The 24,115-nt window shown below is 38.1% G+C and overlaps 1 protein-coding gene across 6 annotated transcripts in view; it reads left to right on the top strand.

Moving 5' to 3' along the window:
- The window catches only part of LOC137184991 (NLR family CARD domain-containing protein 3-like), a 281,932-nt gene that overhangs the window by 239,935 nt on the left and 17,882 nt on the right, over positions 1-24,115 (top strand). For 5 of the 6 annotated variants that reach the window (XM_067593559.1, XM_067594205.1, XM_067595823.1 and 2 more), the window contains 7 exons: positions 13,708-13,809; positions 15,748-15,849; positions 17,592-17,693; positions 19,441-19,542; positions 21,441-21,519; positions 21,716-21,944; positions 22,180-23,977. In XM_067593559.1, the coding sequence (XP_067449660.1) occupies positions 13,708-13,809; positions 15,748-15,849; positions 17,592-17,693; positions 19,441-19,542; positions 21,441-21,519; positions 21,716-21,944; positions 22,180-23,977 (2,514 nt within the window). The remainder of the gene's footprint in view (positions 1-13,707; positions 13,810-15,747; positions 15,850-17,591; positions 17,694-19,440; positions 19,543-21,440; positions 21,520-21,715; positions 21,945-22,179; positions 23,978-24,115) is intronic. The other variant, XM_067595042.1, reaches the window with a different exon arrangement.

Below are 24,115 nucleotides of genomic sequence, written 5' to 3'. Positions count from 1 at the left end.
CAAAAAGCAAGTGTTTTCTTCTCCAGGAAGAAAACAGTGAAACACGTGTGTCGGTTAACTTTCTGCACACAAAGTGAATACAGACGTCCGTTTGTCTTCTTCTGCTGTTGAAATCTGAACCGTATATTTGCTTCTTTATTTCAGGGATTTTTGTATATTTGCTGCTTTTATGTTGTTCTTTTAATATCTGGATGTCTCTGCTTCTGATTGGACGTTTATCTCCAATCAAAAAGACAAATCACATCTGTTTCTGCTCTTATAATAATAATAATAATAATAATAATAATAAATGAAATGAATAATATAAAAATAGAAAGTAAAAGAATCAAACAGTTCTTGGTTTGGTTTTGTCAGATTTGAGTTAGTTTGATTTCAGGAGCTTGAAGTAGAAGGTAAACCAGATTTTCAAACTAGTTTGAAATGAAAGACTGATGCTGCGCTGAAGAGAAATGATGACAAGTTTCAGAGTTTCAAATCCTCTGATCACGTGTCGTTGTTGTGTTTGATTCTTCAGTTGGGCTGAAACATGACGAGTCGTCGGCTGCTGAGCGTCTTCATCCTGCTGTCTGTCCTCACGCTGCTGCTGCCTGCAGCTGAGACACAAACAAACTCCAACTATTCAATCTGGATGACTTCAACTAAACACATTTTCATTCATATGTCAGTGCTTCCTTCTGACCTGTAGGGGGCGCAGTTTCACTCTCTGCACGTCTATCAATCAGAAGAAATCCAAATAATGCTGCAGCTGCTAAACTTTAGAAAGATAAATCAAGACTAAATGGAAGGATGACACTTTTATGCTTCAATATATAGAATTATAATATACTCAACATATTATCTATGTTGGTTGGACCAATAGCAGCATTTGAAACTTGTTAAATAAGGCTGATGATTATTCTATGAAATGGAAATAAGACTATTATTTTTTCTTGCTTTGTTTATGTATTGAATGATAGAGTTTTATTGTAAAACATGTTTGTAGTGAAAAGTATGGGAGCTTATGTGGACTGTCCTGCTGGCACTCTGTCCTTCTCCAGAGTCTCTGACACACTGGCCCCATTTACACCTGCTATTAACATGTGATCTGTATCTGGATACATTATCTGGATAATGACATCTGATCAATGGCTCTTTGCATTGACACCTGCTATTAAAACGCCTTCTGCTTTTCTCAGCTGTGCCCACATTGTGATAGGATCCCAATATGCAAATGAGCTGGGCGGAGCTGGCGGACTTGTCAACAAACATATGGTGTCCCAGGTCACAGAAACTGCTGCCATCAACCGACGTTATTCACATTTTTGCAGGGGAAGACTTGTAGTTACTGCTACTACTTGGAGCTTTTACGGAGGTTGCTTTAGCTGTCAGGAAGAGGTGAAGTCAGGTGACCTTTCACCTTACTGGGACCTTTTGTTTCTTATCAATGTGTCACGCTGTACGGATTGCATTTACACCTGCTGACATCTGATCACGATGCGTCCAGAGTGCATTTACAGCTGCAAGACATTGTATCCATGAAAGCAGATTTCCGTTTTGGAGTAGAGGTTATTAGGGCCTGAGCACCGAAAGTGCGAAGGCACTATTGTATTTTGTGTGTTTGTTTCTTTCTTTCTTATTATTCCACCACTTCAGACTTAAATTTGACCCCCTAAATATGCTCAAAAACTCACCAAATTAGGCACGCACATCAGGTCTGGTAAAAAATTTGATAAAATGTGAAAATTAACCCCCAAAGTGCCCAAATGTGCTCTCTAGCGCCACCTATGTAACTAAAATGGGCACCACAATATGAGGTGGGGGACAATGATATAGTTTGATGTGGTTTGTTTGATACCATGTTGGTTTTCCTCCTGTCCTCCCCAATTTTGTGAGTCATCAGCCGCCACTGGTGTGGGGGTTCAATGCAGCTCATTTTTGTAGGATACAGCAGAAAGGTCTATATACATACAGTACATTATATACAAACTTTGTATGAAGTTTGGTGTAATTATCATTTATTTTACAATAATTATAGGTCTTATATTTATAATTCAGTAGTGGGGATGGCCTATGAGGGGAAGGGAAAAATGGAGTGAGGGTGACAGTTTAGTGATAAAGTGCTGCAGAAAAATACCATCAAAACTAAAATTTGTAGCTCTGTACTGCAGTTTTTCCTTTATTAGGGCCCGAGCACCTAGCGGTTCACTCACACTCTCCATTCAAATATATGAGTATCAGTTACTTATTGTCTCTACACACCTGACAGTACACATGTCAATCACACTTTGACCAGGTCATGTGGGTTAAAAGTCTTTACTTTTCTAAAAATAGACTTGATGAAAATTAGGAAATTAATTTGTTTTACACACAAACTCATCAAGAGTTTTCAATTTACTAATTTAAATTCAAGTGAATGGACCCAAAACTTGCATAATTTTGATGCCACAGGTGTGAGCGAGACAGACATGTCTCACCCTGCAGAAAATTCTCATCCTCACACCGTTGAGATTTGATGTTTCGCCATGACAGAGGAAGTTGCTATAACTTTATTTTAAATGCTCCAGTCTGCACCAAACTTTACATGTTTGATAAGAGTCCCGGCCTGAACACGTCTTCATGACAATATTCCATCAGTGATGCAAACTGGCTGAATAGCGCCCCCTATGAAATTTCAGCAAAGCAGCCCCAGCAGCAGGCAAAATAGCGGACAAAGGAAGTGATGTTTATCTCCTTCTTGCACTGTCTGAAATCAGCTCGGGTCTGACGACATCTACACGCCCGTGACAGAAGCCTTCGATTGTACCGCAGCCTGACGTGCACAGAAGGGCGAGGGCCTGTTCAACGCTGCTTGCAGCTTTAATTTTGTTTTATTTTGCTCTAACCAATCAGTAACAAGTTAATGCAAGAAAAAAAGAAATATGTTGATTGTCTCCATTCTTAATGTAACCCCCATAAATGTAACAGACTCTAAACACTGATTGATATGTAACCCACATTTTTTGAGTCATTGTTGTAGTTTGACTAAAAGTCCAGAGGGTGGCGGTAAGCGCCTGCAGTACGGGCTGTTGTCAGAAACGATGCAGGAGAAAGAAGGTGGGGGAGTAAGAGAGACACAAACAAGCGAACGGAGTCCAGTATGTGTGCAAGCCAGCGAGTGAAAGAGAGGAAAAGTTGTTGTATTTGTTGAAATCAGTGTTAAAGTTGTCCAGAAGAGACTTACCTCGTTCCGGGATATTATTGATTAGCAGAGGATGAAGGAGGATCGCTATTAGATGTGTTTTTGATGACTATTCTATTCAGTGCTAGCTTAAAAATCCATGTTAGCTCATGCTCACTTTATGACGGTGGATGAAAAAAAAAAACAAACAAACGGAGAAACGTGTTGTTTGTAACTTAAACACAAGCACTGTAAAAATGTGTGATGTGCATTTTCTGACTGACATGAGATGTGAGATATTACTGCTGGCAGAAATCATTGTCTTGTGAATTTTATTTTCCATTCATGAGCATGTTTTTATGTTGATTCTGTGAACATTTAAGCCAGTAATAAACTGATAAAAGGTTAGAAAATAAGCATAAGATCTTGATAAATGTGCTACTGAAAGGAGAATTTGACATGAAGTGAAGTGAACTTGTACGGTGTGCAGGTTGGTGTTTTTGATGATGGATTTTCTGAGAGAGGACTCCAGCAGGCGGGAGGTTTATCACCGACCACGGCTGTCGCGTCTGGGACAGTCAGAGCCAAGACGCTGCTGGACTTGGACGATCCAGATCTCTGGATTACAGATAAGCTTCAGCAAAATACACAAAAGAGAAAAAAAGGAACTGAACTGAACAAAACTTTAAAGGAAACTAAACTATTCGCATCTGAGGACATAAAGAAGGACTATAAAATGATATTGAACCGAATGTGATACTATCCGGCTATTAACAAAAAGACTCATTTCATTTATTAATTGATTCATTTATTTATGTGGTTTAATATTTGAAGAGCTCTGGAAAAAGGGAATACATTTAATTTGGTCTATTGTTTTATTTTGAAGGGGTATATATATTTATTTATTTTATTATTGATAAAATCTAAGAAATATGAGAAATAAACTCTTTGTCTCTATTTTCACTAGTTGAACTTGTGTTTTACTGATCATCCTCCTTAAAAGGCCGATACGTAAGATATTGGTGTAGCTATTTATTTGACACTTAGCCCAATTCATAGCAAGTAGTGGTTACAATGTGATTTTATAAAAACTCATATTTTAGTATTTGAAAGAAAGAAATTTCCAAGTCTTTGATGAGAAGTGAAGATGTTTTAAAAGTTTTGTGATTTAGAGTTGAAATGAGTTCAGACAGCAGCTTCTTTTTGCAAACAAGAGAGGAAAAACTCTTCAAGACATTCTGGTCTCTTCAGATGTGAGAAGCTGCCCAGAAGTCCATGATAGGCTGAATTCTCCTTGTTATTCATGCGTTTATTGCAACAACACAAGCTGCACTAAAGAGTTGAGACATCCTCATTCAGCTCAGACCTTTAATGTAAAGGGACGTATAACTGTGCCACCAGTCAGGTGTTTATATGCTGAAATGTCCATGTGCTTGATGTTTGTGTTGAAGACAAAAGCACCGTTGAAAATTCAGATTTCACAACACAAAAACACTATTAGGAGACAGGATCCAACTTCTCCTGCAGCAAAACATTTTCTACAACACAGACACACAATTTCTAGTCTTCACTTCCAAGACTTTGAGAAAGTGAGCTGCAATAAGCGAGGTGGCTTCTGGATCTGTTGCTTCTGAAACGTTGTGGAAACATAAATGAAACACACTACGGCCACATGGACTGAATGAAGAGCTGCACTTCAACTCTTATTATTTAGCTTTGATACAATTTGTGTGAAATTCATTTGCGGTTTGTTGTTTTGGCTGGATTGATGTGTTTGAACTGAACCACCAGATGGCGCCATAATGTGTAAAGCAAACACAGGTAAGAATGCAGGTGACACAGATGAGGCCTGATTAGCAAATGATGTGATGATCCTATAGGATGGTTTGAAGCCAGTATTCCTGTTTGACCCTGATGAAGGCGTAAGTCCAAACGTTGGCTTTGATTCAGCACCATGATGTTTAAATAAAGTCTGGAAAGCTTTTCTACTCACATTCTGTGCTTTATGAAAATATACATGACAATAAACTACGTTGAGGGAAAAACAATGGCAGGAGCACAAGATATTTAATGATCCAATGAGACAGACTCATTCAAAGAATGACATCATAGTAGCAGGCTCTGCAAATGGAAACAGTTGTCTCTCTCAAAACTACGTAGTGCACCTTTAAATAAACTGCATATGATCACAGTCATTTAGTTTGGTTGTGGGTTTTTCCAGGGAGCCCACAGAGACACGAGTGGACTCCAAGGCTGGAAAAACACTGACTTACCCGACCTGATTCCAGTAGGAAGTATATGATGTGTCCACCTTTTAAATGCAGGATGTGAAATATTGATCCACAAAGCTGATGTTGGCAGTGTCCAGATACAGGCCTGCTGCCACCCACATCCTGATCATGTTTCACATATTGGCCCTCAGGGTTGGTAGATTTCAATGGTCTTCACAGCACACACAAAGTAAAGCATCACATGCTGCACATCACACAAGAACGCCATCTGACATCTGTCCAAAGATGTTCAACATTTATATTAGTTTCAAGCCCAAAGAATAAAGCTAAATACATGCTGTTGACTATTGTGGAGGCTCTGCTCTTTTACATCCCATAATCCCATGAATGAGCCGCAGGAAGGCAGCTGCAGCTGGCTTTGTAATCCACAAAGAGTCCATCAAAAACAATCCCCAAAATAATTCACTACAGTCACTAAACAAAGACAAACACTCACTTATTAAATGCAGTTTTTAACACAGTTGCACATAATTGTGTTTTTCTCACCTTCAGAAACCACGTGGCTCAAACACATTTGATTTGTGTGGATTTTGATCACATTCAAGAGTGTTTTTGTGATTGATTGATGATTGATGAATAAATATGATCAGCTGACCGATCAATAAACACATTACATACATAGTAATGAAAGCAGCACACTGTGGTTAGCTGGCGGCTAACGGCTAACTGAACAGGCTGTACGACAAACGTGCACGTTCACGTCACTTCCTCTTGTAAAATACAGCAAACAACGTGCACATAACAGCGCTGCAAACCTCACTTACCGGCAGCTGAAGTTCTCCCTTTTTACAGTGAAATCAAATCAAATCATTGTTATTTCTCCCGCCGAGCGTCCGTCTGCAGCAGCAACTCAGTTACTACTGTTAGGACACGTCACCATGACCTCAGGTGAAAGGTCATCATGTGACTGACGGCAGCGGCCATGACGGTCATTTTATTTAGAGATAAATTATTATTAATTGTTAAATGTTCTTCTTGAAGGGCCACGAGCAGGCCTTCACAAACATTAAATCAATAAATACATACAAATAAAAATAAATATGACTTGACAAAAGGGCAGTTTGGACATCAAGGGGCAAAGGTCAACCCCCCCCAGGTATTACTGTCAGTGCTGTATGTGGAGAGTTGTAGTTACTGACAGTGACCACTGGAGGGCAGTGATCAGGACAGTTTCTCTGTGAGTCACTTTAACAGTCAAATTACATCCAGATCAATATGAAGCATCAATGTTTGTATTGATGACATCACTGCTGGTATCAGTGTGGTTAACAGCAGTCATTAGTACAATTCTAATAACAATATTTAAGTATTTTATCATTTAAAAACACTTCCTGTAATCTGTGTTCATTAAACTGACAGCATGCAGTTTATCTTTTCACCAGCAGAGGGCGCCAAAGCTTCATCAATGAAGAGTAATACTCCACCTTTAATGCACATATTAGACACATTCTAACTGTACTGATCAATAATCAATCATTATTCCTGCAGTTATGATAAGTGAGTCACATGTGATAATAATAAAGATAAAGATGTGTCGAGGCTCCTCAATGATCCTGTTAAAAGTCACTTTGATCACAGTCTGATTCTTCTGAGCTGACTGACTGCAAGGACTACAACTACCCATGATGCCCTGCTCACTGAATCAGCCAATAGCAGGCCTCCAAAGGTAACGTGTCAGCGCTGAGGTCATCAGTGCGCAGACTCAGAGCTGTTTCACAACAACACTGCTGCTGTTTCCTGTTAAATATCAGACTGGAATTATTACATGAAAAATATCAACTGGTAAAAAGTCTGAACTGTAAATAAATGAGAAACAGCTTCAGCTTCTTTTGAACTTTCATCCTGTAAAATTCTTCCTTGTTGTTTTCTGCTAATTTCAACCTGAAACTAGTTAATAATATGATGCCAAACTTCAGCCCTTCCTTTAAAGATACTATTTAAGAAAATGACTCTTATTCAATTGTTTTATGGAAACATTTCACATCCTCAAGTGTAAATTTACTAACAAAAAACAATATTTGCTGTAATTATAAAGCAGATGGAACATTATATAAACACTATCTCAACCTTCTTAAAGAAGAAACCCGTCAAAAGCATTAAAATCTGTAATATTGATCTTTATCTACATTCATCTCCTTTCTAACTTGATTTATTTTGGCTCTTTTTTCTTTCTTTTTTCACTTGTTAGATTCTCCTTGTGACTGGTTTTCTGGATTCATGTTTCACATTTGAGGCTCAGATCTACAATTGTAGGACCAAGAACTTGAAACTTGTCACCAGCTGCTTTTGTCTTTGCTGTGAGCAGTTTGACTAAAGAATGATGTTTGTTTTTAGAGGCTCAAAGAAGGAAGTTGGATCCTCTGGAAATGCTGTTTCATCTGGACTCTAAGATTTCAATCTCAGGTCTCATTATTATTATTATTGTCAGGTCTCAGCTGCTCAGAACTCAAACACTTCCAGAAATGACATCAATAACCAGCAGATGTCATATTGTTGGAACTTTTTTCATGTTTCATCGGTCAAATAATGATTGTTCCAACATGCTCATGAAGACTTAAAGCTTGGTGATGTTTGATCTTTTTCTGAGGGTCAACAAATCCCATGAAAAGACCAAAACCAAGAATGAATGAGTTGTGCTGCTCAGTATTGTGTGTGTAGCTGAAGCCTCATATATCTTATTCCTCTGTTGTTGTCCAGAAACTATTAAAAACACAGCAATGAGCCGCAGTGTTGCACTGGGTGACATGTTCCTTCATTCCAGTGAAAATGGCCTCTGTAGTTCATGTTGAGTCACCGTCCTGCTGCTGTAAATACTCACTAGAGCACCAAATCCACATCTGGAAGTTACAGCAGCGTGTTGCTGCCACCATGACAAAAAAACTGCTCAGTTTCTCCACATAAGCAGAAAACTTTCTCCTCTTTTTCATCCTGTTTCTAGCTGTCTGTCATTATTCATAACATGAGGTCCAGTTGTAGTTTTGACTAATAATTTCATAATGAATCATTTCTTCATGAGCTCTTTTTGAACAGCAGAGGAGACATCAGCACATAAAGATAACACACATCACTTGCAGAACCAGTTGTTTTTCTCATCATAACCAGTAACTTTCTTCTTCTAATGAAAAGCTTTTCTCTCGTATCCACAAACTCAGCAAATATTTCTTTCTCATGGTGGCAGCGATACACTCCCATAGAAAATAGTCCCAAACTAATCCCATATATATTCCTGTTTGAATAACATTTGCTTCAAACTACAAAACCCTGTTGTTTTAGGAAATCATTCAGCTTTTTAAAACATTTTCAGTGGGAACAAATGGGATAGGAGGTCGGGTAGGGAGGTTGTAAAGTATTGAGAGATGATAATTCATTCATTTGACAGGATTTGTTGACACTAATACAAACATATGGTATTGTCAGCCACACACACACAGCTGAGCTCCTATAAGCATGCATGAATGAGCGCAGTCCTTGTTGTATTTGTGCTGGCAGCTGCTCCTGGCCGGGATCACAGAGCCTTTATACACATGTAGAGAAACGTTCATTTACAACAGCTGTCCACAGGAGGCTTTTTTACAAAGTTAAAAAGAAAGAAAATCAAACTCCAGGTGTGTCTATACAGGGGTGTTAGGTGTGAGAGCAGTGTTGTTTCTCTTTCAGCCATGATTTAACACCTCTGTTGAAAACATTAACATTGTGTTGCATTTTCAGCTCCATAGTTTTGCTCCTTTAACAGAAAAGACTGATTGTCCAGATGAGGTTTTGTGCAATGTGACAGTTAGTGTTTGTTGAGGCTCGTGTGCTGACTCTGCTGGAGTGCTGCTGTCTTCTAACAAACTGTGTGAGGAAGTAGCTGCTAACCGACCAATCAGAGCTCAAACAGCAGTCAAACTATATTTATACTAAACTTATATTGATATACATGTTTATATGTGGGGATTTCACAGAGCTTCAGTTACAAATGAGAGAATCAAAGTAAATACAGTTGTCATTTCAGTTTGATGCCAGTTAAATGTTCCATCTCTGTAACAGGATGTGATGATCAATGGTGTTAAATGCAGCACTAAGATCTAACAAGACGAGTACAGAGAGAAGCTCTTTGTCTGATGCAGTCAGCAGATCATCAGTAACTTTCAGCAGCTCTAAATCCCGACTGAAACCTGCAGTTAGTTCAACACAATGTTCAGTGATGGAGACGTTAACATGATGGAAAATGATGCCTGGTTTTATTATCTACTACAGTAATTCTCACTGGAAATGATGGATACAGGAGATTTGATGAGCTAAATGGACGAGAGGCAGCGGATCAATTGATCGGGGTCTTTTCATGCTGATAGTGAGGACAGTGAGACAGAACGGATCCTACAGTCTGAGAGGCAGTTATGTAGGTTTCATCAGTCTAGAGACGACACACACAAACCACACAGCCTCGGTTCTTAGAGGATTAGATATTTCTTAAATCAACAACCATCCATATCTGACATTTATGGTAGAAAGAACAATATTTAGCAAAGTGTAGGATGAAGTAAGGAATAGTGGAGAATAACAAGTAGCCGTACAAATATGTTGTATTTTTTATACTGAATTTCTTGTGCAAAAATGTTTTATTAATCTCTCTTTTTAATGACAGAAAGCAACTGCTGACAGAAAATTAAGATGGACGTTCATATAATATTATATATATATATATATACACACATATATATATATTTCTATTTACAACTTTAGTGGATTCTACAAATACAAAATACTTCAAACCTACAAATATCACATATTTCTTGGTGTCTTTATGGCACATTTTTGCTCAAATGCAACAAAAACAAACTCCTGGGTGATGGAAGTGATTTCTGATTGATTCGTTACCAGAAGATCAATCTTCCAAATCATAGTGTAAAATATTCAAGCAGTTTAGGGTTAATATGATGTTTATAATTATATCCACCATAATTACAGTTCCACATGTGACAATAACCTGTCAGTAAGTGAAGATACTGAGCAGGTGACAGAATAAAGTGTAACACGTGCTGCGGGTCACTGTGACGTCACACCTCTCTCTTCCCGCCTATTTCCTGCCTACATTTACTTTCTCTTTCTCTGACATGATGGCGCAGATTCTTTTCTCCATCTAAAGGTAATGTAACCGACAGTTTCAGTGTTTGACTCTTTAATGGCTGTTTGTTCATGTTGTTAGTGCTAACTGCTGTTAGCTTAGCTCCTCTAGAAACAGCAGAACTTTGATAACAGTCCACTCAGGACGTTTATCCGCCATTATTTAAACCGTTTCCGGCCTGTTTCAGGTCGCTGTGATATCCGCGGATCGGGCGGACCGGGTCATAAAAATGAACATTGTGATTAATAACAGATGGGTTGCAGGTTGATGAAATAATCCCGCAGCAGAAACCATCAGTGCGTCTCATTAAGAGACACAGCAGCGTAACTTCATTGATGATTAAACCTCCAGACACACAGACAGGACCTGATGTTAATTAATGTTAATTAGTGTAAATTAGTGTTATGTTAATGAATGTTAATTAGTGTTAATGAATGTTGTGGGTTCTTCTACACACAGTCCAGGTTCAGACAGGGAGACTGTTTGGAGTAAAGCAGCGTCCTCCTGATCAATCCTGAGTTCCATCACAGCTGTCTGATCATTTAAAGTTTCATTCTGTTTCTCTGTCCTGTCAACTTTATAACTACAGTTTCTAGTTTTACTGTTTGAATGTCCCACGATATCTGCTGCGGTGACGTCACATGGAAACCTTTAGTTCCTGAAAGCAGGCTTCACTTCTTTTATTCAATAAATACTGTAGTATTCAGAAAGACAGCACTCATCTTATTGACTCTCCTCCAACATGAACTAGTGTCGCTTCTTTATGGAAATGTGTCATTAAATGTGTTTGGAAGCTCTTTATTGAGACTCATTTAGTTTGGAACTCTTTACTAGTTTTTTGGAAGGATCCATCTGCTTTTGTAACTTATAGTACATTCACTCCAGTACTGTACTTAAGTACAACCTTGAAGTACTTGTACTTCCTTTTCCTGCTACTTTATACTTCCACTCCACTACATTACAGAGGCAGATATTTGACTTTTTACTCCACTACATGTTTTCCAGCTATGATTCAGATTTTAAATGAAAAGAAATGATCGTCTATAAAATTTGATAAAGTGTGAAATTATCCTCAGACATCAGTGTCTTCAGTATAACATCACAGCAACAACAACAACAATAAAAACAGATACATCAATCAAATACACATCTACATTATAAAAGTGCACATATAGAGTAACACTCACTGTTATTGATTAAACTACCAAAAAGTCCACTGATCACTTTATTAGGAACACCTGTACAATCTAATGCAATCCAATACAACAGCTCTGCCATCAGTTCTACTTTTACAAAGCTTCTACATTTTCAGTACTTCAGTAATTCTACTTTGTTTATTATTGAGGTCGTAGTTGCTGCTGGTGTACATACACTTTTTAATATAATGCATGTCGGATGACATTTACTGTGACTTATCAGATATTTCTTGCTGCACAGTGTTAGAATCCCTGCTAATGAATTAATTAATGAAGTTTGCATCATGTGTGCTGCTCTTCACTTCACTGCAGCTTCATGATGCCATCTAGTGGACTGATATATATGAACGACTGACTTTACTGTGTTTCTCTAAACTTGTGGCTGGTTTTATATCCAACATTAATCTGGAACTCAGAATATCTGTTGCTGATTGAAGTAAGAAGAGTTTAACCAACTCTCTGCAGAAACGTTTGGGACATGACTAGTGTCTTCTAGAGGTTTCTGACTCTGTCCTGCTAAACTTTGGGTCTGATGACCATAATGCCCCCCAGAGCTTCTAACAACAGCACTGAGGAATATTTCACAGTGTGTGAATTGTTGCTTAAACAAAAGAAACTTCAGAACTTGTTTACAGATCATAGTTGATTCAAGAGGATTGATGTTCTGTCAAAGCAAATCTATGATTTCATGCTGAGTCTCAGAATGACTCAAAAGGAATTTGATGATTTTAAAAGTTCATGTAAAACTTGGTCCGAGAACTGTAAAGAAACAGTTTATAAACATCATAATATTGTTGTAGATGGCGTTAAAGAGTCTGGGAGAGAAAAGGTGTCTGAATCTGAAGAAAAAGTGAGAAAATTAAAGCTGCAAGCAGCGTTGAACGGGCCCTCGCACCCCCGTGCAAACATGTAAAGTTTGGTGCAGTCTGGAGCAACTTCCTCTGTCATGGTGAAACATCATTATTATTGATGAGAGTTTGACTTGGAGAGATCAAACTGGGTTAGCAGAAAAATCAATAAATCTATTGGTATAATAAGGAGGGTTAATCATCTTGTCACCACAAACTGCCTCCTTACTCTTTATTACAGTCTAATTTATCTCTACCTGTCGTATTATAATATAGTTTGGACGAGTACTTTTCCCACTAAACATTTTGTTATGATTGCAGCTCGTTCAGAGTTACACATCTCATCTGCTCCTCTGTTTCAGAAACTGCAGATTCTTACTATTAATAACATCAATATTTCTCAAATATGTGTTTTTATTTATAAGATTCTAGTGCTGTGAATTCATTCTTACTCATCGATCTTCAGATCTTCATCCTCCTAAATTTCTCACTTGCAGATGTCAATTATTGATAAGATTTCCCACCTGGTCAAAAACTGTTTCTCTTTAAAATGTTACAAAAGATGCTTTAAAGAACATTTAACTGCTTTTCTCTGTGTTTTTATGTCCATCTATATCATAGTGACATGTATCATATACAGGTGTATAAACCACATTTTTTTGTTTTTATTTTGTTTTTTTATTGTTACGGTTGTTGTTGTTGTTATTATATATTGTTATTATTAGTTTTCCATCACTTCTATATAGTCACAATATTTTTTGTAACATTGTGAAATTTTAACATTTCTTTAGGAGGAGGCTTTAAATAGACCTGCTGGTTTTCTGCCTCTCACTGCACTGTATATTATTTATTCTTTGTCATTTTTTTGTATTTTTTTTAATTGTGACAAAAATAAAAATAAATAAAAAATAACTTTCTGAGTTAACAAAGACCTCAACGACTGATTAGTCAACTAATCAATAAGATGAAGCATCTTTCATCAGATGACATGTTGATGAACAGGAGAACATTTCTCATCCACTGTCTTCTTACTGATTTTCATTCTGCTTCTAAAACTTCTGCTGCTGACAGTCTGGTCAAAATTCATCTTTTTAAACTCTTTGATTTGTTAATTGTTTGTTTGTATCAGGATGCAGCAGCAGAGAGCAGACTCTCCTGAACCCAGCTGTGTCAGTGTCGACTCTATGGGTCGTCCTATTAAGTTTAAAGATGGACGACCTGCTGATGGAAGGTAAGAATATAAAACTGAAGTTTGTTATTATCTGACTCTCCTGAGAAGAGGAATCAATATATTGTTTCAGCAGTGACATCACAGTGTCCACCTGTGCAACAGTCACATGTCAAAGAGTTCAGTGTTATAAGACACCAACATGGTCACTATATCAATATGTGTGTGTAACTTTGAAAACATCACATCCAATAATCAGAGCAGCAGCTAACTTGGATGTGTCTGTCTGGAGCTTCAAAGATGGATCCTGCCTCAAATTATTCCATGTTGTTTTAATAACTATAGACCCATAAATATGTTGCCATGTTATCCAAAAATATTAGATGAAATATATATATGTGTGTGTATATATATATATATATATAATCTAGATTCTAATTCAGTTCTTTACAAACACCAGAATGGTTTCACTTCACTCCACTTCTACGACTCTGCTTCACTTGATAATGATGAATTTACTTTTAGTATTTTCAGAGACTTTTCAAAAGCTTTTGACACATTTAACCATCATATTTTATTATAAAAGTTGCATAAATGTGGTTTTCATGATACCTTGTACAAATTATTAAAAATGCCATATGCCATATTCTATATTAATGATTTGTCTTATGTCTCAAATATTTTTTCTCCTATAATGTTTGCAGATGACACAACCTGAGTTCTCTCATGTTGGTTTAACTGCCTGCGTTACATGGTTTAGACTAAATAAACTGTCTTTGTATATTAAAAAGTCAAAGTATCATTTAAATCTAAAGATTTATCTAAAGTCACAATTGAGTCTGTTGAGACGCCTCAAGTGTAAACTAAAAGATTCTATCGATTTGGAGAGATCAAACTGACAAATCAATAAATCTATCTTCTATCTGTTCTCTCCAATAGATTTATTGATTTGTCAGTTTGATCTCTCCAAGTCAAACTCTCATCAATAATAATTTCCAGGAATCTTTTAGTTTACACTTGAGGCGTCTCAACAGATATAGTAATGATATATAGTAATGATACATTACATATAGTAATGATAGTCACCACAAACTGCCTCCTTACTCTTTATTACAGTCTAATTTATCTCTACCTGTCGTATTATAATATAGTTTGGACGAGTACTTTTCCTACTAAACATTTTGTTATGATTGCAGCTCGATCAGAGTTACACATCTCATCTGCTCCTCTGTTCCACAAACTGCAGATTCTTACTATTAATAACATCAATATTTCTCAAATATGTGTTTTTATTTATTAGATAAGATAAGACATTCTAGTGCTGTGAATTCATTATTACTCATCGATCTTCAGATCTTCATCCTCCTAAATTTCTCATTTGCAGACGTCAATTATTGATAAGATTTCCCACCTGGTCAAAAACTGTTTCTCTTTAAAATGTTACAAAAGATGCTTTAAAGAACATTTAACTGCTTTTCTCTGTGTTTTTATGTTGATCTATATCATAGTGACATGTATCATATACAGGTGTATAAACCAATTTTTTTGTTTTTATTTTGTTTTTTTATTGTTGTTGTTATTATTATATATATTGTTATTATTTATTTGCCATCACTTGTATGTAGTCACAATATTTTTGTAACATTGTGAAATTTTAACATTTCTTTAGGAGGAGGCTTTAAATAGAGCTGCTGGTTTTCTGCCTCTCACTGCACTGTATATTATTTATTCTTTGTCAATTTTTTTTATTTTTTTTAATATTGAAAAAAAAATTAAAAGACAAACTTTCTGAGGTAACAAAGACCTCAACAACTGATTAGTCAACTAATCAATAAGATGAAGCATCTTTCATCAGATGACATGTTGATGAACAGGAGAACGTTTCTCATCCACTGTCTTCTTACTGATTTTCATTCTGCTTCTAAAACTTCAGCTGCTGACAGTCTGGTCAAAATTCATCTTTTTAAACTCTTTGATTTGTTAATTGTTTGTTTGTATCAGGATGCAGCAGCAGAGAGCAGACTCTCCTGAACCCAGCTGTGTCAGTGTCGACTCTATGGGTCGTCCTATTAAGTTTAAAGATGGACGACCTGCTGATGGAAGGTAAGAATTTAAAACTGAAGTTTGTTATTATCTGACTCTCCTGAGAAGAGGAATCAATATATTGTTTCAGCAGTGACATCACAGTGTCCACCTGTGCAACAGTCACATGTCAAAGAGTTCAGTGTTATAAGACACCAACATGGTCACTATATCAATATGTGTGTTTAACTATGAAAACATCGCATCCAATAATCAGAGCAGCAGCTAACTTGGATGTGTCTGTCTGGAGCTTCAAAGATGGATCCTGCTGAGCAACGGTCAGAATATTGATCTCAGGATTGATAAACTGACTGAACAGATTGATAATTGACAGAAAGGATTGTTAGACACAAGAATGTTTTATATTTATGGAAGATGAGAAAAAATCTAAAATGTCTCATTAAAGACAAATCAAAGAAAGAAAGAAAATGAGATACAATGCACGTTATGTATACGTGTTTCCTTTTCATGTAAGTGTTTACTGTGTCATAATTAATGAAAAACCTTTGGTAAAGAGACAATGAAGGTTTCTCAGGCTGCATTAAAATCAAAGCAGAACACAGAAAACAAAGTGAAAAGGTGTTTTACATTTCAGTGTTTGTTGTCTTGTCTGTTCTTTCATGCAGCACAATCCATCTCATTAAAACTGCAAACAGTCTCACAAATGGAACTAAACATACAGTCAGTAGTTCTGTCCCTCAGCCCACAGGAAACTGTTTTATTGTGAAAGGCTGTCTGTCATGTTTGACTTCACCTCGGCTGGTGTTGATAAGCTCCGCCCATGGCGCTGCCTCCAAGCTGTGATTGGACGGCTGATTATTTTTCAGTTTGACAGGAACATCTTCATCTCAGAAAGACTCAGCTCCCTCTCTCACAGAGCTTCTTATTCTGTGTTGGCAGGTGTTTGCTGCCCTCTGCAGGACAACACTGACATGTAACACACCTCCTCACTTTGTTTCTGTGCTCTGATTTATTGTTTTCTTTTTCACTTTATTTATTTCATCTTGTTCAATTTAACAGACAAAACATTGATATAATTACAATATTAATCCACCTGATCCCTGAACCCTCATACCGGCTCCATCAGGCACAGCTTATACCAGTTTCATTTCATACCTTTATTTCTGTTTCTTCTTCTTCTCTCCTCTCTTCTAAACAAACAAACAAACAAAAAATAAATGACTCCATTCAAATCAGAAATGTTTTGAAAATTATTATCAGGATCTGTATGGATCAGATGGGAAATGGACAGGAGATTATTCTCATAGTTTACAGGAGATCTTACTCTGCCAAAATTCAAAGAAGATACTAAACAATTGATCGATGAAGATGTTACACAAAAAGAGGAAGCTGATGTCATAACATCTCTGAAAACACATAAAGCACCAGGGACAGTTTTTAAAACAATGTCTGGATCACCTTGTACCTCCTATAACAGAGTCTGTACAGAGTAAAAGCTGCTTGATGTTGTGTTCATCCATCTGAAGGGTGAACTGGGATGTTTATAGTTCCATCTTTAGTTATTGAGGTTGGTACAGATTGTTACTGAGCCATAGAGCTCCTGTAGAACATCCTCACTTCCTTCTTCTGTTGACTCATCACCAAGTCGCCTGTCATCCTCTTTTCATCACTGGAGGAATTTGAACTCATCAGTCACTCTGTTCTGAAAGATTTCTATTAAATTCTGGGATTTAAACTGATGATTAATCCTTCATGTCTTTGGTTTTAACTTCATGCTTTTGTCACTGATTTATTTGTATCAGGATGCAGCAGCAGAGAGCAGACTCTCCTGAACCCAGCTGTGTCAGTGTCGACTCTATGGATCGTCCTATTAAGTTTAAAGATGGACGACCTGCTGATGGAAGGTAAGAATGTAAAACTGATGTTTGTTATTATGTGACTCTCCTGAGAAGAGGAATCAATATATTGTTTCAGCAGTGACATCACAGTGTCCACCTGTGCAACAGTCACATGTCAAAGAGTTCAGTGTTATAAGACACCAACATGGTCACTATATCAATATGTGTGTGTAACTATGAAAACATCACATCCAATAATCAGAGCAGCAGCTAACTTGGATGTGTCTGTCTGGAGCTTCAAAGATGGATCCTGCTGAGCAAAGGTCAGAATATTGATCTCAGGATTGATAAACTGACTGAACAGATTGATAATTGACAGAAAGGATTAGTAGACACAAGAATGTTTTATATTTATGGAAGATGAGAAAAATTCTAAAATGTCTCATTAAAGACAAATCAGAGAAAGAAAGAAAATGAGATACAATGCACGTTATGTATACGTGTTTCCTTTTCATATAAGTGTTTACTGTGTCATAATTAATGAAAAACCTTTGGTAAAGAGACAATGAAGGTTTCTCAGGCTGCATTAAAATCAAAGCAGAACACAGAAAACAAAGTGAAAAGGTGTTTTACATTTCAGTGTTTGTTGTCTTGTCTGTTCTTTCATGCAGCACAATCCATCTCATTAAAACTGCAAACAGTCTCACAAATGGAACTAAACATACAGTCAGTAGTTCTGTCCCTCAGCCCACAGGAAACTGTTTTATTGTGAAAGGCTGTCTGTCATGTTTGACTTCACCTCGGCTGGTGTTGATAAGCTCCGCCCATGGCGCTGCCTCCAAGCTGTGATTGGACGGCTGATTATTTTTCAGTTTGACAGGAACATCTTCATCTCAGAAAGACTCAGCTCCCTCTCTCACAGAGCTTCTTATTCAGTGTTGGCAGGTGTTTGCTGCCCTCTGCAGGACAACACTGACATGTAACACACCTCCTCACTTTGTTTCTGTGCTCTGATTTATTGTTTTCTTTTTCACTTTATTTATTTCATCTTATTCAATTTAACAGACAAAACATTGATATAATTACAATATTAATCCACCTGATCCCTGAACCCTCATGTACCGGCTCCATCAGGCACAGCTTATACCAGTTTCATTTCATACCTTTATTTCTGTTTCTTCTTCTTCTCTCCTCTCTTCTAAACAAACAAACAAACAAAAAATAAATGACTCCATTCAAATCAGAAATGTTTTGAAAATTATTATCAGGATCTGTATGGATCAGATGGGAAATGGACAGGAGATTATTCTCATAGTTTACAGGAGATCTTACTCTGCCAAAATTCAAAGAAGATACTAAACAATTGATCGATGAAGATGTTATACAAAAAGAGGAAGCTGATGTCATAACATCTCTGAAAACACATAAAGCACCAGGGACAGTTTTTAAAACAATGTCTGGATCACCTTGTACCTCCTCTAACAGAGTCTGTACAGAGTAAAAGCTGCTTGATGTTGTGTTCATCCATCTGAAGGGTGAACTGGGATGTTTATAGTTCCATCTTTAGTTATTGAGGTTGGTACAGATTGTTACTGAGCCATAGAGCTCCTGTAGAACATCCTCACTTCCTTCTTCTTCTGTTGACTCATCACCAAGTCGCCTGTCATCCTCTTTTCATCACTGGAGGAATTTGAACTCATCAGTCACACTGTTCTGAAAGATTTCTATTAAATTCTGGGATTTAAACTGATGATTAATCCTTCATGTCTTTGGTTTTAACTTCATGCTTTTGTCACTGATTTATTTGTATCAGGATGCAGCAGCAGAGAGCAGACTCTCCTGAACCCAGCTGTGTCAGTGTCGACTCTATGGATCGTCCTATTAAGTTTAAAGATGGACGACCTGCTGATGGAAGGTAAGAATGTAAAACTGATGTTTGTTATTATGTGACTCTCCTGAGAAGAGGAATCAATATATTGTTTCAGCAGTGACATCACAGTGTCCACCTGTGCAACAGTCACATGTCAAAGAGTTCAGTGTTATAAGACACCAACATGGTCACTATATCAATATGTGTGTGTAACTATGAAAACATCACATCCAATAATCAGAGCAGCAGCTAACTTGGATGTGTCTGTCTGGAGCTTCAAAGATGGATCCTGCTGAGCAAAGGTCAGAATATTGATCTCAGGTTTGATAAACTGACTGAACAGATTGATAATTGACAGAAAGGATTAGTAGACACAAGAATGTTTTATATTTATGGAAGATGAGAAAAATTCTAAAATGTCTCATTAAAGACAAATCAGAGAAAGAAAGAAAATGAGATACAATGCACGTTATGTATACGTGTTTCCTTTTCATGTAAGTGTTTACTGTGTCATAATTAATGAAAAACCTTTGGTAAAGAGACAATGAAGGTTTCTCAGGCTGCATTAAAATCAAAGCAGAACACAGAAAACAAAGTGAAAAGGTGTTTTACATTTCAGTGTTTGTTGTCTTGTCTGTTCTTTCATGCAGCACAATCCATCTCATTAAAACTGCAAACAGTCTCACAAATGGAACTAAACATACAGTCAGTAGTTCTGTCCCTCAGCCCACAGGAAACTGTTTTATTGTGAAAGGCTGTCTGTCATGTTTGACTTCACCTCGGCTGGTGTTGATAAGCTCCGCCCATGGCGCTGCCTCCAAGCTGTGATTGGACGGCTGATTATTTTTCAGTTTGACAGGAACATCTTCATCTCAGAAAGACTCAGCTCCCTCTCTCACAGAGCTTCTTATTCAGTGTTGGCAGGTGTTTGCTGCCCTCTGCAGGACAACACTGACATGTAACACGCCTCCTCACTTTGTTTCTGTGCTCTGATTTATTGTTTTCTTTTTCATTTTATTTATTTCACCTTGTTCAATTCAACAGACAAAACATTAATATAATTACAATATTAATCCACCTGATCCCTGAACCCTCATGTACCGGCTCCATCAGGCACAGCTTATACCAGTTTAGTTTCATACCTTTATTTCTTCTTCTTCCCTCCTCTCTTCTAAACAAATAAACAACATGAAACAAGAAGGGAAAATGAAGAAAAAAGGATCTTTTCCTTGTTTCTCTCACAGATCAAGAGGACAATATGATAAATGACCCCATTCAAATCAGAAATGTTTTGAAAATTATTATCAGGATCTGTATGGATCAGATGGGAAATGGACAGGAGATTATTCTCATAGTTTACAGGAAATCTTACTCTGCCAAAATTCAAAGAAGATACTAAACAATGGATGGATGAAGATGTTACACAAAAAGAGGAAGCTGATGACAACACATCTCTGAAAACACATAAAGCACCAGGGACAGTTTTTTAAAAAGATGTCTGGATCACCTTGTACCTCCTCTAACAGAGTCTGTACAGAGTAAAAGCTGCTTGATGTTATGTTCATCCATCTGAAGGGTGAACTGGGATGTTTATAGTTCCATCTTTAGTTATTGAGTTTGGCACAGATAGTTACTGAGCCATAGAACTCCTGTAGAACATCCTCACTTCCTTCTTCTTCTGTTGACTCATCACCAAGTCGCCTGCCATCCTCTTTTCATCACTGGAGGAATTTGAACTCATCAGTCACTCTGTTCTGAAAGATTTCTATTAAATTCTGGGATTTAAACTGATGATTAATCCTTCATGTCTTTGGTTTTAACTGCATGCTTTTGTCACTGATTATTATTAAGTTTGACAAGAGCATCTATGGGTCTTTAGCTTTAATAAGCTGTGTGCAGATTTGTGTCATTAAATGTCCTTAAATGTGATGTTTTCTCCACAGAGTTCAGCAGCAGAGCTCAGAGGTTCCCAGTGATCAGTCTGCACAGCAGCATCAAACACACCTTGACTCCATATTTATGGTGTGTACATGTACAAAAACACCTTTACCCTAACTATTAACTCCATCAACCACAGATGAAATACTAAAGTACCATTCAGGTCCTAACAGTGTCCATGTTCCTCTGTTTAGACTAGCAGGCCTTCAGACTGACAGATGAATCACATGTTGTGTTCTACCAGTTTAAATTAAATGTTCAGTTTATCTTCCTGTTCCAGCTGCTGGAGGAGAACATCGTCACTTTTGTGAAGAACGAACTGAAGAACGTCCAGAGGGGTCTGAGTCCAGATTACCCAGAATGCTTAGAGAGTCAGAGTGAGGATGATGAGTTGTTGGGCAGTGAGGATGAAGAGCACAAGAGGAGCATCAGAGAAGCATTTCTGAAGATCACACTGCACTTCCTGAGGAGAATGAAGCAGGAGGAGCTGGCTGACCGTCTGCAGAGCAGTAAGAGGATTTTAACAGATTTAACATGATGGAGGCAACATGGGAGAGGTTTATATTTCAAACTCTGCTGTAAATATGCTGCACACATCTGCATCAGATCAGAGGCTGTTTGTCCTCCACTGATGAGCTGAATAAAACTGATGGAGGAGGAAAAACTATACAGACACACTTACATGTTCAGATTTCTAGATTTTCTGTAGGATCCACTCACTGATTTAATTTGTTGTTCATTCAGGAACTCGTGCTGCAGAGTGTCAACATAAACTCAAGTCTAACCTGAAGGAGAAGTTCCAGTGTGTGTTTGAGGGGATTGCTAAAGCAGGAAACCCAACCCTTCTGAATCAGATCTACACAGAGCTCTACATCACAGAGGGAGGGACTGCAGAGGTCAATGATGAACATGAGGTCAGACAGATTGAAACAGCATCCAGGAAACCAGACAGACCAGAAACAATCATCAGACAAGAAAACATCTTTAAAGCCTCACCTGGAAGAGATGAACCAATCAGAAGAGTGATGACAAAGGGAGTGGCTGGCATCGGGAAAACAGTCTTAACACAGAAGTTCACTCTGGACTGGGCTGAAGACAAAGCCAACCAGGACATACACTTCACATTTCCATTCACTTTCAGAGAGCTGAATGTGCTGAAAGAGAAAAAGTACAGCTTGGTGGAACTTGTTCATCACTTCTTTACTGAAACCAAAGAAGCAGGAATCTGCAGGTTTGAAGAGTTTCAGGTTGTGTTCATCTTTGACGGCCTGGATGAGTGTCGACTTCCTCTGGACTTCCACAACAATGAGATCCTGACCGATGTTACAGAGTCCACCTCAGTGGATGTGCTGCTGACAAACCTCATCAGGGGGGAACTGCTTCCCTCTGCTCGCCTCTGGATAACCACAAGACCTGCAGCAGCCAGTCAGATCCCTCCTGAGTGTGTCGGCATGGTAACAGAGGTCAGAGGGTTCACTAACCCACAGAAGGAGGAGTACTTCAGGAAGAGATTCAGAGATGAGGTGCAGGCTAGCACCATCATCTCCCACATCAAGACATCACGAAGCCTCCACATCATGTGCCACATCCCAGTCTTCTGCTGGATCACTGCTACAGTCCTGGAGCATGTGTTGAAAAGCAGAGAGGGAGGAGAGCTGCCCAAGACCCTGACTGAGATGTACATCCACTTCCTGGTGGTTCAGTCCAAACTGAAGAAAGTCAAGTATGATGGAGGAGCTGAGACAGATCCACACTGGAGTCCAGAGAGCAGGAAGATAATTGAGTCTCTGGGAAAACTGGCTTTTGAGCAGCTGCAGAAAGGCAACCTGATCTTCTATGAATCAGACTTGACAGAGTGTGGCATCGATATCAGAACAGCCTCAGTGTACTCAGGAGTGTTCACACAGATCTTTAAAGAGGAGAGTGGGCTGTACCAGGACAAGGTGTTCTGCTTCGTCCATCTGAGCGTTCAGGAGTTTCTGGCTGCTCTTCATGTCCATCGGACATTCATCAACTCTGGAGTCAATCTGCTGGCAGAAGAACAAACAACATCCTGGTGGCCTAAAGGGTTTGGAGGCAAATCAACACATTTCTACCAGAGAGCTGTGGATGTGGCCTTAAAGAGTCAGAATGGACACCTGGACTTGTTCCTCCGCTTCCTCCTGGGTCTTTCACTGCAGACCAATCAGACTCTCCTACAAGGTCTGCTGAAAAAGACAGGAAGTAGGTCACAGACCAATCATGAAACAGTCAGGTACATCAAGAAGAAGCTCAGTGAGAATCTGTCTGCAGAGAGAAGCATCAATCTGCTCCACTGTCTGAATGAACTGAATGATCGTTCTCTAGTGGAGGAGATCCAACAGTACCTGAGATCAGGAAGTCTCTCCACAGATAAACTGTCTCCTGCTCAGTGGTCAGCTCTGGTCTTCATCTTACTGTCATCAGAAAAAGATCTGGATGTGTTTGACCTGAAGAAATACTCTGCTTCAGAGGAGGCTCTTCTGAGGCTGCTGCCAGTGATCAAAGCCTCCAACAAAGCTCTGTAAGTGCACAGATAGTTGCATTTATTTATTATTTTTTAAATACTCTGCTATTTTTCAACAGGAGGAAAAAATAAAGAACTTCCTACTTGTTTTTTTCAGTTTGTCTTCGAGATATTTTTCTAAACTATAAGGTCCAG

This window comes from Thunnus thynnus, chromosome 1 (assembly GCF_963924715.1).
Source record: "Thunnus thynnus chromosome 1, fThuThy2.1, whole genome shotgun sequence".
Taxonomy (NCBI): domain Eukaryota; kingdom Metazoa; phylum Chordata; class Actinopteri; order Scombriformes; family Scombridae; genus Thunnus; species Thunnus thynnus.
Note: the sequence above shows the minus strand (reverse complement) of the source record. Positions and strands in the feature narration are given on the sequence as shown.